The following is a 15,273-nucleotide window of genomic DNA, read 5'->3' on the forward strand; positions in this document are numbered from 1 at the left end:
TACGCGTGCGCCCCTTCTCTCACACATACCGACACTACCCCTTGATATTTCCTAGCTTGATCCTTCCAAGCAGGAATGTAGAAGATCTTCTTCTCGTTGAGCACTTTCAAATCAGCCTGCGACAGATTAACAAGATGCATCGGGTCGTACACCCGAAGAACTTCTTGTTCATCCTCATCTTCCATTACCGCCTCAGCTGTCTCACAATCCACGTACCACCATTTTAAATCTTTTAGGACGTTCTTAGGCATAACTTTCATCGGTACTTCTTTCAAATGACGGACTGGTTTATACTTCATAACCATCCATGGTTTGCCGTCAGCCCTCATTCCACGATCTTTGTCTTCTATCAACTTTCCTTTTTGAGGCTTTAGCAGTTCAAACTTTTTGTCTTTAATGGCTTCTTTCCATACGATCTTCTCAATGATTCTTGCCATATCATCATTGCTTCTATTGATCAGCCCCAATCTCGCTAGATCTTTCACCTCACATTCTGGTAAGGAATTCAAAGATCTCAACAATCTTTTAAAGTACTGAATGCCGTCGTACCGTTTGATCACAAATAGTTTTAGCTCTTTGTCATACAACCAGCATATGATTCCCTTCTTTGACTCTGCATAGCCCTTTATATTATAAGTCTTTCTGAACATCGATGGCACTGCAGGCTTCTTGGTTTTAACAAACCACTGAGCACAGCCTTCTTTCCAGTTCGGCTGCTCCTCCCATACTGTATCTCCTATCACACTCTCATCCCCCAATTCTGATCTCTCAACAGCTGGAATCTCATGTTCCACTGAATCATCCACAATTTCACCTTCTTCTAATACATCTTCCACATTAATCTGTTCTCCAATCTTCTCAATCTCATCCATAGGCAACACGTCGTCATCATCCATCAACGCATCGTCCTCCTCCTCATCCAACTCCTTCAAAGCATCGATAACGTCTTCAACATCAGCGTCGTCATCCACAACTACAACATCATCACCAGCTGCATTTGTAGACTCCCCCTCAGTTGTGGAAGCCCCAAGAGCCTGAGAGGTTCTTGGCAGCTCATCACCTGCACCGGAAGGTGCATTGGGATCATCGTCATGATCTTCTCGTCTTTTCGTTCTCAACTCATCGCCCCTACACGTCGTCTCCCCCTGAGATGCCAAGTAATCCTTGAAGGCATCTATTATTCTTCCATGTTCAACCAGGAGGGCAGCTTGTAGTCGATTGGATTCCACTAGGCGGTCAATAGTCTTTGACTGTTCAGTAACAATCCGCTCTAGCGAAAGGATCCTCTCAGTATCTGAAGTAGGCAATGGAGTTGGTGGAACATCAGTAGCTGAAGTGACCGCAGGTGGTACCCTTGGTAACCCTGCAGTAGAAGTGATGGTCGACTCCACAAACCGTGCAACTACCACCGGTGGATTAAGCGGTTGTGGTGGTAGAGACACAACTGTTGGTGCCGACGTCTCGATCGCTGTAACCTGTGCTGTAGTAGGAATAAGAGACATACCAGATAAGGCAGGTGGAGCAAAACGTACTAGCCTTGAAGATTCTCCAGCTCCCGAACCTATACCTCTCTGTTCTCTTCTTGAACGTCTTAGCACAATCTGTACTGCCTCCTCTTCATCCACTTCATCCTCATCCTCCTCCACAGTTCTCGGCCTCTTTCCCGTAGTCCGTTCCCGAGACACCATAAGTGTGACACCCGGTAAATTCCCCAACCCCTTAAACTAAGTAATCAACCTAATAATTAGGTGATTGTAAATATTATGCGCGCCATGTTAGTCAGCGCGTGCATTTGTTATGTGCGCCCTGCGCGAGCGCGCTATGTTAAGAATCAGCGCGGGCACATTATGTGCGCCCGGCGCGAGCATATGTTAGAATCAGCGCGGGCATTTATGTTTGCCCTGCGCGAGCGCGCCATGTTAGTCAGCGCGTGCATGTGTTATGTGCGCCCTGCGCGAGCGCACCATGTTAAGAACCAGCGTGAGCATATGTTATATGCGCCATGCGTGAACGTATTGGCCTTATGTTTTCATGTAACTTAAACGTTATGTTGTCTATGGGTTGACCATCCCGCATGATGCTAAGGCGGGTGCATCCTACATCGTTTATGCGCGTGCGGAAGGGAACTAACCTACCCGCATGGCGGGAACTTTGAGAGCTAGTTTGTCTGAAGCTCCAGGATGGAATTGACTTCAACATGACTGATCACTATGTTGAAATACCAAAACCACCTGGAGAATCTACAAATGAAACTCAAACGTCCCTAACTGCGAGAAGGTTACGCACCTACCCGCAGCAAAGAAATGTCCTACACGCAGAAAGCTATGCGCACCAAGTTATACGCGCAGAACAACACTTAGTCAAAATGTTCAGATTTAAGGAAATTGTCCCCGCCCAAAAGAGGGCGGTTGCGTGTTTCAGAAAACTTCTACTTTTTACTGTACACTGTCTAAAGCACTGAAAAAGCAAACTGTAAAAGTCAACTGCCAGCCACCCACTCTCACCAACCACAGCCCTGCATGTCCTGTCCATATCAAATCAGAATCTTTAATCTACTTTTCTACTCTTTTTAATAAATAATAATAATTTCCATACTTTATCATCATTTCAAAAGATTACAATTCCCTAAAGCAAGGGATTATGTTCCCTTGAGTTTGCCTATAAATTTGTAGCCTAAATTATCACCCAAAACACACTTCAAAGAACTACAAACTTGCACTAATCCTTTCCCAAGCATCCGTTGTTTCCAGCTCCGATCCTGTTACTAGGTAAGCCGAGATTATAACCTTGAGATCTACTTTCCAACCCTTATATCTTGATCTTAATATATATATTTGTTATTTAATCGTATTCTAGACCTTCGATTCCGAGGCCAACACCAAGAAAACCCGAATCTCGATTAATCCCTTAACAAGAACCACAGGTGAGTCTCACAGCCCCTATTTTCACTATTTTCACCATTTTAAACTGCTTTCGGGGCGAGGGACACGTATTTAAATAATGTTTTATCATGGTATATTTACAAGCTAAGCAAACGATTACGTGTTTAAGTTATGTTTCATGATGAGCAATGCGAACAGTTATCTATGGTTTTTCGATGATAGTGCACCAGATTCGAGTAAGTGATCACTTTACCATTGGAACTCTAAGGGTAGGGACTGCTGGTTTGATCCGCCCACTCGTAGGGGTCGCACCTCTTACATAGACGAGTGCCTAGTATGGTCATGGGGCAGTACTATGGGTTTGAGCCCGCTCGTAGAGGTCGCTCCTCTTACGCAGACGAGCGCCTTGTTTTCCGGCACAACGTCCGCGCGTAACCCGCGGGACGGTATTACAGCATATATTCGCTCGTAGTGGCAGCGCCACTTACACAGACGAGCACAGTTTTTTTTCCAGAAGTGTCCGCGCGTAACCCGCGGGACGGTATTACGTTATTTTAGCTCGTAGTGGCAGCGCCACTTACACAGACGAGCACAGTTCCCAGAAATGTTCGCGCGTAACCCGCGGAACGATTTTATCAGAATATGTTGATAGAACTATGTTTTACCAAGCATGTGTTTTAATGATGCTAACAGAATTATGTTTCAGAATGATTATGATGCAATACGATTTATCAAGTTACTAAAACTTGTGAACTCACTCAGTTTATACTGATTCAAATGTTTTTACGTGTCTTTCAGGAGATAACTAGGTAGCGCATGGAGTCACACTTAGAGCACCACACGCTGAACATCTAAAACAAGCTTTTTGGAAGATTTTGGTTTTATCCCCTCGATGCGCACGGTTACCCGCCGCGCAAGGGGATATGGCGAGAAAATCTTCAGTTTTTGTACTTGGATGTTTTTATGTAATACTTAAACAATGTAATGTATTTGTATTAAACTTCTCATGCGCAATAAAAATCTTTGAATGTTTTGCAATGGCCCGTGCTTAAGTATCAATCCCCACTCGCGCGCGCCCGGCTGTTTCCGCCGCTCAGGGCCGGGTGTGACAGATTGGTATCAGAGCACTGGTTATAGCGAACTAGGAAAAGAAGTTTTTAACCTAGACTATAACCTTTGGGGAATCGCATGAAATATTTTTCAAAGAATATTTTCAAAAGAAAAATCACACACGCACTTAGGAACACGGGTCACAGTGTCTAGAGATAAGAACATTATGTGCTCTGAGTACATGCGCTAAGTTTGTTACATTTTCTTTTTATGAAAAGAATGCCTCCAACCAGAGCCAAGGGAATTACCATGACACCCGAGGAGCTCGCAGAAATAATCGCGCAGGCGATTGCAACGCATGAGGCCAGCAAGGCCGAATCTAGTCAGGGTCGCCAAGAGAACGAGACCCCAGAACCCGAATCAGGAGCCTTGGACAAAGGTTGCTCCTATAAAACATTCATGGCCTGTAGGCCTTGGCCGTTCAAAGGCACCGAAGGAGCCATTGGGCTCTACAATTGGATTGACAAGATGGAGACAGTTCTCTCCATCAGCGGATGTAGTGAAAACCAGAAGGTCCTTTACGCGACCTGCATGTTCCAAGAAGCAGCTTCGTCTTGGTGGAAGCTCCAAGTAAAGACTTTGGGGCGAGAAGTTGCTCTTCACAAGACCTGGGAAGAATTGAAAGAAATGATGATGAGAAAGTTCTGCTCTCGCGCAGAAATTCAGAGCTTGCAACAAGAATTCTGGAACCACACCATGGTAGGAACGGATATCGATGCCTACACCAATCGTTTCAACGAGCTTTGCCAGCTGGTGCCAGACATGGCAAACACAGAAGAAAAGAAAATCGAGAGGTACATCTTTGGGTTACCTCCTGTCGTTAGGGTCCCGCTCAACGCCGCCGCACCTCCGACCTTTGACGAGGCGGTTGCGCGAGCCATCACCCTTACAAGGGATACGGTTCGTGCGGGTATGTTGACTGCTCGCTTGAACGAGCAGCGAACCTCTGACTCCAAGAGAAAATGGAACTCCCACCGAGGATCAGACTTCAAGCAGCCACCGCCCAAGAAGCAGGAAAGCACAAGGGTTTACGCGATTCAAGCCGCGGAACCATCAAGGAAAGGATACAGCGGGCCTTACCCATGGTGCAACAAATGCAAGTATCACCACGAAGGCGAATGCGCGAACGTCACGTGCGCCAAATGTGGCAGACCAGGACACAAGGCGATGAATTGTCGCATCAGAGAAGCTGGATCGAGCGACAGCTGCTACGCATGCGGGAAGCCTGGACACTTCAGTCGGGATTGCCCACAGAAAGGAAACCAAGCTCGCGGGAGAGCTTTTGTGATCGGCGCGGGTGAAGCAAAGGAAGAGCCGAATGTGGTAACCGGTACGTTTTTGCTTAACGGTCATTATGCATCTGTCTTATTTGATACTGGCGCTGACCTAAGTTTTATATCCCATGAGTTTAAAAACTCCCTGGGCTTAGCGACCAGTAGGCTAGACAAACCTTATACTATAGAACTAGCCAATGGTAGGCAGTTATGCGCGAATGAAAGGACTGAGCAATGTGTGTTAGTCATGGGAGGTCATGAGTTCAATATAAACTTGTTGCCAATAGATTTGGGAAGTTTCGATATTGTGGTAGGTATGGATTGGTTGGTCGAGAATCTCGCGGAGATTGTTTGTCATGAGAAGCAGGTTCGAATTCCACTGTTGAACGGAGAAACTTTGATGATTCAAGGGGAAAGAAGGGGAGTTGCGACGAAACTGATTTCATGCCTAAAGGCGCGTAAGTGCCTAAGGAAAGGGTGCTACGCCTTCCTGGCGCATGTAGTAAAGAAAGGAGATGAGCGAAGAATTGAAGACTTACCAGTAGTGCGCGAATTTCCAGAAGTTTTTCCTGAAGATTTGCCCGGGTTACCGCCGCCGCGACAAGTCGAGTTTCGTATTGATTTGGTCCCAGGAGCTGCGCCAGTAGCTCGAGCGCCTTATCGCTTAGCTCCATCTGAGATGCAAGAGCTATCCAATCAGTTACAGGAACTATTGGATAAGGGTTTCATACGCCCAAGCTTTTCACCTTGGGGAGCTCCAGTACTGTTTGTAAAGAAGAAAGATGGTTCGTTCAGAATGTGTATTGACTACAGGGAGCTGAACAAGCTGACAGTCAAAAATCGGTACCCCTTACCGAGGATTGACGACTTATTTGACCAGTTGCAGGGATCCAGTTATTATTCGAAGATAGATCTACGGTCAGGATACCACCAACTTAGGGTCCATGAGGAAGACGCGCCAAAGACAGCCTTCCGAACCAGATATGGCCATTATGAGTTCTTAGTGATGCCTTTCGGGCTAACTAATGCGCCGGCTATATTCATGGATCTGATGAACCGCGTGTGCAAACCATATTTGGACAAGTTTGTGATTGTGTTCATAGATGATATTTTGGTTTACTCTCGAACCAAGGCCGAGCATGAGCAACACCTGAGATTGATTTTGGAATTGTTAAGGAAAGAAAAGTTGTATGCGAAGTTTTCCAAGTGCGAATTTTGGCTTAGAGAAGTTCACTTCCTCGGTCACGTTGTAAACGAGAAAGGAATTCACGTTGATCCTTCCAAAGTCAAGGCCATCGAAAACTGGGAAGCGCCAAAAACCCCAACTGAGGTGAGGCAATTCCTTGGACTAGCTGGCTACTATCGACGCTTCATTGAGAACTTCTCCAAGATAGCTCTACCTCTGACCGCGCTAACTCAGAAAGACAGGATGTTTGTTTGGGGCGAAAACCAGGAAGCAGCGTTTCAAATGTTGAAACAGAAGTTATGTAGTGCGCCAATCTTATCCCTGCCCGAGGGGACAGATGACATCGTTGTTTACTGCGACGCTTCACATCAAGGACTCGGATGTGTCCTTATGCAGCGAGACAAAGTCATAGCGTATGCCTCGCGCCAACTTAAGACCAATGAGAAGAACTACACAACGCATGATTTAGAACTTGGAGCTGTTGTCTTCGCGCTAAAGATTTGGCGCCATTACCTCTACGGTACGAAATGTGTAATCTTTACGGATCATAAGAGCCTCCAACATATATTCGATCAGAAGGAATTAAACATGAGGCAACGAAGATGGGTTGAATTGTTGAATGATTATGATTGCGAGATCAAGTATCATCCGGGGAAAGCGAATGTGGTAGCAGACGCGCTAAGCAGAAAGGAGCGAATAAAAACGCTACGAGTCAAGGCTCTAAGGTTGACCATTCACGCAGATCTCTCTACCCGCATCCGAGACGCTCAGCAAGAAGCCTTGAAACCAGAGTTTGTTAAAAACGAATGCCTTGGGGGTATGATTAAGAATTTGGAACTTAAAGGGAACAACACTCGATATTTTGCCAACCGCATATGGGTCCCTCTCAAGGGAGGATTGCGCGAGCAGGTATTAAACGAAGCTCACAAGACGCGATATTCCGTACATCCTGGCGCAGACAAGATGTACCAAGATGTTAAAACGCTGTATTGGTGGCCCAATCTTAAAGGCGCCATCGCGATGTATGTCAGTAAGTGCCTGACGTGTTCAAAAGTAAAGGCTGAATACCAGAAACCATCGGGGTTGCTTCAGCAGCCAGAAATTCCCATGTGGAAGTGGGAACAAATCTCTACGGACTTCATCACCAAACTACCAAGGACACCTGGGGGTTATGACACGATATGGGTTATTGTAGATCGGCTAACTAAGTCAGCGCACTTCCTGCCGATTAAAGAAACTGATAAAATGGAAAAGCTAGCCCGACTATATATTCGAGAAATAGTTTCAAAACATGGAGTCCCAGTGTCCATCATTTCTGATAGAGATAGTCGGTTCACCTCAAGGTTTTGGAGATCATTACAAGAGGGGTTAGGTACTCGACTGGACATGAGTACGGCTTATCACCCCCAAACGGATGGACAAAGCGAACGAACGATCCAGACATTGGAAGATATGCTGCGCGCGTGCGCGATCGATTTTGGAGGTAGTTGGGATACCCACCTCCCGTTGGTTGAATTTTCTTACAATAACAGTTATCACACAAGCATTAAGGCTGCGCCGTTCGAAGCTTTATATGGGCGCAAGTGTAGATCCCCACTGTGTTGGGCTGAAGTGGGCGACAAGCAAATGACTGGTCCAGAAGTGATCCAAGAAACAACAGACAAGATTTTTCAGATAAGGGATCGCCTTAAGGCAGCACGCGACAGACAGAAAAGTTATGCTGATATGAGAAGGAAACCGTTGGAGTTTCAAGTAGGGGATAAAGTACTTTTGAAAGTCTCTCCATGGAAGGGAGTCCCCCGTTTCGGTAAGCGAGGAAAGCTAAATCCGCGCTACATTGGACCTTTTGAGATCCTGGAGAGGATCGGTCCAGTTGCTTATAAACTCCGTCTACCCGCCGAACTCAGTGGAGTTCATGATACGTTTCATGTATCCAGCCTCAAGAAATGTTTATCTGACGAAACGTTGATTTTACCGGTGGAAGAAATTCATATTGACAAACAGCTGCACTTCGTAGAAGAGCCTATAGCAGTAACCGATTGGAAAGAACAAAGGTTGCGCAGAAGCAGAATCAAGTTGGTAAAAGTTCAATGGAACTCAAGGCGTGGGCCTGAATTCACTTGGGAAAGAGAAGATCAGATGCGCATAAAATACCCACACCTCTTTCAGAATATGGCTTCTGCCAGCAACGTCTCCTAAATTTCGGGACGAAATTCGTTTAACGAGGGGAGAATGTGACACCCGGTAAATTCCCCAACCCCTTAAACTAAGTAATCAACCTAATAATTAGGTGATTGTAAATATTATGCGCGCCATGTTAGTCAGCGCGTGCATTTGTTATGTGCGCCCTGCGCGAGCGCGCTATGTTAAGAATCAGCGCGGGCACATTATGTGCGCCCGGCGCGAGCATATGTTAGAATCAGCGCGGGCATTTATGTTTGCCCTGCGCGAGCGCGCCATGTTAGTCAGCGCGTGCATGTGTTATGTGCGCCCTGCGCGAGCGCACCATGTTAAGAACCAGCGTGAGCATATGTTATATGCGCCATGCGTGAACGTATTGGCCTTATGTTTTCATGTAACTTAAACGTTATGTTGTCTATGGGTTGACCATCCCGCATGATGCTAAGGCGGGTGCATCCTACATCGTTTATGCGCGTGCGGAAGGGAACTAACCTACCCGCATGGCGGGAACTTTGAGAGCTAGTTTGTCTGAAGCTCCAGGATGGAATTGACTTCAACATGACTGATCACTATGTTGAAATACCAAAACCACCTGGAGAATCTACAAATGAAACTCAAACGTCCCTAACTGCGAGAAGGTTACGCACCTACCCGCAGCAAAGAAATGTCCTACACGCAGAAAGCTATGCGCACCAAGTTATACGCGCAGAACAACACTTAGTCAAAATGTTCAGATTTAAGGAAATTGTCCCCGCCCAAAAGAGGGCGGTTGCGTGTTTCAGAAAACTTCTACTTTTTACTGTACACTGTCTAAAGCACTGAAAAAGCAAACTGTAAAAGTCAACTGCCAGCCACCCACTCTCACCAACCACAGCCCTGCATGTCCTGTCCATATCAAATCAGAATCTTTAATCTACTTTTCTACTCTTTTTAATAAATAATAATAATTTCCATACTTTATCATCATTTCAAAAGATTACAATTCCCTAAAGCAAGGGATTATGTTCCCTTGAGTTTGCCTATAAATTTGTAGCCTAAATTATCACCCAAAACACACTTCAAAGAACTACAAACTTGCACTAATCCTTTCCCAAGCATCCGTTGTTTCCAGCTCCGATCCTGTTACTAGGTAAGCCGAGATTATAACCTTGAGATCTACTTTCCAACCCTTATATCTTGATCTTAATATATATATTTGTTATTTAATCGTATTCTAGACCTTCGATTCCGAGGCCAACACCAAGAAAACCCGAATCTCGATTAATCCCTTAACAAGAACCACAGGTGAGTCTCACAGCCCCTATTTTCACTATTTTCACCATTTTAAACTGCTTTCGGGGCGAGGGACACGTATTTAAATAATGTTTTATCATGGTATATTTACAAGCTAAGCAAACGATTACGTGTTTAAGTTATGTTTCATGATGAGCAATGCGAACAGTTATCTATGGTTTTTCGATGATAGTGCACCAGATTCGAGTAAGTGATCACTTTACCATTGGAACTCTAAGGGTAGGGACTGCTGGTTTGATCCGCCCACTCGTAGGGGTCGCACCTCTTACATAGACGAGTGCCTAGTATGGTCATGGGGCAGTACTATGGGTTTGAGCCCGCTCGTAGAGGTCGCTCCTCTTACGCAGACGAGCGCCTTGTTTTCCGGCACAACGTCCGCGCGTAACCCGCGGGACGGTATTACAGCATATATTCGCTCGTAGTGGCAGCGCCACTTACACAGACGAGCACAGTTTTTTTCCAGAAGTGTCCGCGCGTAACCCGCGGGACGGTATTACGTTATTTTAGCTCGTAGTGGCAGCGCCACTTACACAGACGAGCACAGTTCCCAGAAATGTTCGCGCGTAACCCGCGGAACGATTTTATCAGAATATGTTGATAGAACTATGTTTTACCAAGCATGTGTTTTAATGATGCTAACAGAATTATGTTTCAGAATGATTATGATGCAATACGATTTATCAAGTTACTAAAACTTGTGAACTCACTCAGTTTATACTGATTCAAATGTTTTTACGTGTCTTTCAGGAGATAACTAGGTAGCGCATGGAGTCACACTTAGAGCACCACACGCTGAACATCTAAAACAAGCTTTTTGGAAGATTTTGGTTTTATCCCCTCGATGCGCACGGTTACCCGCCGCGCAAGGGGATATGGCGAGAAAATCTTCAGTTTTTGTACTTGGATGTTTTTATGTAATACTTAAACAATGTAATGTATTTGTATTAAACTTCTCATGCGCAATAAAAATCTTTGAATGTTTTGCAATGGCCCGTGCTTAAGTATCAATCCCCACTCGCGCGCGCCCGGCTGTTTCCGCCGCTCAGGGCCGGGTGTGACACAATGGGACTTGTTGGATAGTAAACCCCAGATAAACTAGTTGTGCAAGATTTAAAAATTTGAAGGACCTCCGTAACGATCTCAATCAATAACCAGTTTCTAGGATCGTACGGTGCACATTTACCCCTACTTGACAAAATTTGATGAAACGCAATTAATGATTCTTTTTGTTGGATGGCTTTCTCAAACATATTACAAGTCGAGTTCCATCTTGTTGGACAATCCCAATTTGGCCCCAACCATTGACAATTAGCTTCTACACAAAATCTTTTGTATCTTGAAAATGTTTTATTGTTGCTAAAAACATCTCGTAACATTCTTTTAAAATTGTTTCTTTGCGTTTCGATCACGTTTAACCCATCTTGCACGGCCAAGTTGATAATATGTGCAATTCATCGGCTATGAAAAAACGCTCCATCACAAATAGGTTTATACTTTAATTTTAAATGGCCAACCGCGGCCGTATTGTTGGACGCGTTATCAAACGAAATTGAAAAGATTTTATGTTCAATCTTGTATTGTCGAATGACTTTATCCAAGATTTTAAAAATATTTCTACCCGTGTGCGGGTAATCAAACAATTGAAACGCAACGGTTCGTTTCATCATTTGCCACGACTCGGGGTCAACCCAATGAGCCGTCACACAAATGTATGAGTCGGGCGAACCATGAGGTACCGACCACACATCCGTTGTTAAGTTTACACCAGTTTGTAAGTTTGAAAAGTATGAAATTAGTTCGGATTTAGCGTTTTTCCATGCTTTAAGACAATCTCTTCTAAGGGTCGAACGACTTACGTGTTGGTAGCGTGGTTGAACATACTTTTGCATCATATCCGTGAATTGAGGGTTGTCGAAGTGGTTGAAAGGAAGTGTTTGTTGAATCACAAAGTTTGAAAACTTTTGACGTACCGCTTCAAGGTCGTACGTAAACACCGCTCCTTGATTCGTCATCTCCGGCTGCGAACTACTTCCCGATTCGTCCTTCAAGGCCTTGCAAAAGGGCCTTTGTACATGCGCTTTTAAAGTGGAGTTTGCATCTTTGCCATAAAACTTCAAACAATGTTTGCATCGAGCTTTTTGGCTACCGTTAGACATTTCGCATAGGTCGAAATGTTGCCAAACATCATGGTTTCATTTCGTGGGGATGACCCGAACGACCGTTTCTCCCGTGTTCGAGGCACCCATGTTGACGGATGAAGCAGCACTTTGGGAGGCCATGATAATCGACTACGAAATAAGAGCGCATGGAGTGGTAATGTGGTATAATTGAGCGTGAGATAACAAAATAATCGCGTATGAAATAAACGTTTAGAGCGTTTGGAGTTGTATAATCGAGTGTGATCTAACCAATACCCAACCTAAACTATATATAGATGTTTGTGGGGGTAAAATGGTAAAAAAAAAAAAACAGTCAAAAAAAAAAACGGCCATATAGCCGTTATACAACGGTCAAAAACCGGTTTTTAACCGGTTAACCGGTTTGGTTAACCGGTTATGGAGAAACCGGTTAACCGGTTTTTCCACAACGGTCAAAAACCGGTTTTTTTATAAACCGGTTAACCGGTTTTTCCATAACCGGTTATTAAAAAAAACCGGTTTTTTTTATTAACCGGTTTGTTAACCGGTTTTGGATCTAAAACTTGTAACCGAAATACGAACCGGCGGTTTGTAAACCGGTTTTTAAAAAACCGGTTTTCGTAAAAATCGGTTTCCGGTTTAAACCGGCAAACCGGTTCCCAAACCGGTTTTTTTGACCATCTCTGCTCCAGAGGCTTAAAACAGGTAACATTGGTCCCACCAAAAATACGGTCTACTTTGACAATTTAGCACCCTGCTATTTTCCACAAATAAAGGCAGCCAGTATATGTATGTACGTATAACATTGAATCACAAGTTTGACCGCAGACACCATCATAAAACAAACGACCCGGTCACACTCTCCTTTCAATACGATCATTGCCCATAAATCCAGTCCAATCCTCTTTCATCCCCACTTTATTATTATTATTATTATTATTTTGAATCCTCATGGCAGTCGATCTAATGAACCCAGCCTACCGGAACACTACCAAAATGGACGATAATAACAATAACAACAACTCCGTCCATGAAGCCGCTGCTGCAGGCCTCCAAAGCCTCGAGAATCTCATCGGTTTACTCTCCACCCAACCCCGATCATCTCAAACCAATACGACATCGTCCGATTACATAGCTGTTGCTGACGTGGCTGTTAACAAGTTTAAAAAGTTCATTTCGTTACTAGACCGGAACCGCACGGGTCACGCGCGGTTCCGTCGAGGCCCGGTTTCCACGCCGCCGGAGAAACAGATGCAGCAGCAGAAATCTGTTGGAACTCCGGCGCTGGAGAGTACAAAAGCGGAGAAGGTGTATTCTCCAGCGCCGATACAGCAGCGCATGCCAGCGCAGCCGAATATGCATCTAATGAAATCTGGGTCGTTTGACCGGAAGGATTTTCCAGTCACGACGATTAATTTCGCTGCGTCTCAGGCGAACTCGTTTAGATCGTCGTTGACTGGGGATACAGACAGTTTACAGCCGTCGATGTCTTCTGGGTTTCAGATCACGAATCTGTCTCAAGTCTCATCAGCTGGTCAACCCAATTTGTCGTCTTCTTCGTTTAAACGGAAATGTAATTCTGTTGGCGATTCTCACACTAAATGTGCTAATTCTTCCGGCCGGTGTCATTGTTCCAAGAAACGGTAACTGGGTTTTTAATCGATTTTAATTTTATAATTGTTTTAAAATTGTTAATTTGTTTTAATTGGGGTTTAATTTTTTGCAGGAAATCGAGGATGAAGCGAGTGGTTAGAGTTCCGGCGATAAGTATGAAGATGGCGGATATTCCGCCGGACGATTATTCATGGAGGAAGTACGGTCAAAAACCGATCAAAGGCTCACCACATCCGAGGTAACTCGTTTAACTTGTTTGACTCAGTGAGTCGTCTAACTCGTTGACCGATGGATATATTTGACTAGTCCAGATTTGAGTTGAGATACATCTCCTCTTGGTTGAAAGTTGAAATTGTGGTGTGAAAGTTTGACTCATGTGGATGGGCATTTTTGTCTTTTAATATAAAAAATTATAATTTTATTGATCAAATCAAATGGAATATCTCTCACCAATAATTAAAGTGTTTTGTTGGAAAAATTAAATAAGTCAACTATTGAAAAGAAGTCAACTTTTGTTTTTTTAATTAACAGAATATATTCATTATTTATTAAATCGTAATCAAAAAGTTAGTGCGGATTAAAGCATGTTATATTCCATGGTACTAGTTAACTATTTTATTTTGAAATTTTTTATATCAAATCATTTTATTTCTTGTTTTTTAAAAATAGTATAATTCTTGAAGTTGAAATTTATTTTTTTTATGCGTATAATCTTCGTAATCAGGTGATTGATTAGTAAAATTTTGAACTATGACGATATATGTTTGCACTTTTTAGCTTGATGGAGTAGGCCAAAAGAAATTTAATGCCCCTATTCACATTTTATTAAATTAATAAAAAGTTAGCATAATGGACACCACTTTCATTTAAGTATTAGTATTTGATTTGTTGTGTCAAATTATCCTTGTAACTTTTTATTAAAAAAAAATGAAGTTGGTATAATCACTTTTTTTATTCGTTCTAGTTATATTTTCTACCTTAAATGTTTTCTTTAATTGTTAACTTTCTCATTTGTATATTAATTTAGATATTTACATATTGGGCTTTAACAATACATTTAGTAGTTTCAATTTTTAATGATCTTTTATATAATTTCAGGGGTTATTACAAGTGTAGCAGTCTTAGAGGTTGTCCTGCAAGAAAGCATGTCGAAAGAGCTTTAGATGATCCTGCTATGCTTATTGTTACTTATGAAGGTGAACACAACCATTCTCACAACGTCAATGGCACACCAGCGGCCATAGTTCTTGAATCTTCTTAAGTTACATGAAGGTCGTGTTCTATTGGATTATCTTTATCACACCTTATATGAAAAACAAAATGTAGATCTTAATTGCAGCCATTGTAGAGGGAAAGAGGGTTTGTATGGCCAAGTGTCTAAATGAAGAATATTTTATTTGCTATTAGAGTTTTTGTAAGTTTAGATTTTATTTTTTATTCTAGGTTCTATGTATATCAATATTGATCTTCATCTTTAGGTGTTCTATATATGTAAAATTGCCAATTATGTTTGCCTTTTCTTAAAGTCATGTTATTTGTAGTGCCCAATGGTGTGTGTAACGCCTTAGATGGATAGATAGATAGATATGTTCAAA

At 43.3% G+C, this 15,273-nt stretch overlaps 1 protein-coding gene across 1 annotated transcript; it reads left to right on the forward strand.

Annotated features, from left to right (window-relative positions):
• Positions 1-12,927: 12,927 nt before the first annotated feature.
• LOC143584767 (putative WRKY transcription factor 7) lies at positions 12,928-15,065 on the forward strand. Its single transcript, XM_077066738.1, has 3 exons — positions 12,928-13,707; positions 13,791-13,916; positions 14,777-15,065. Exons 1-3 carry the CDS (start codon positions 13,016-13,018, stop codon positions 14,937-14,939), a joined length of 981 nt encoding a protein of 326 aa, XP_076922853.1. The 5' UTR covers positions 12,928-13,015; the 3' UTR covers positions 14,940-15,065.
• The last annotated feature ends 208 nt before the right edge of the window (positions 15,066-15,273 follow it).

The sequence above is a fragment of the Bidens hawaiensis genome, unplaced genomic scaffold (assembly GCF_021521415.1).
Source record: "Bidens hawaiensis isolate Kalapana, Puna unplaced genomic scaffold, B.hawaiensis_p1.1 tig00033292_1, whole genome shotgun sequence".
In the NCBI taxonomy this organism is placed as follows: domain Eukaryota; kingdom Viridiplantae; phylum Streptophyta; class Magnoliopsida; order Asterales; family Asteraceae; genus Bidens; species Bidens hawaiensis.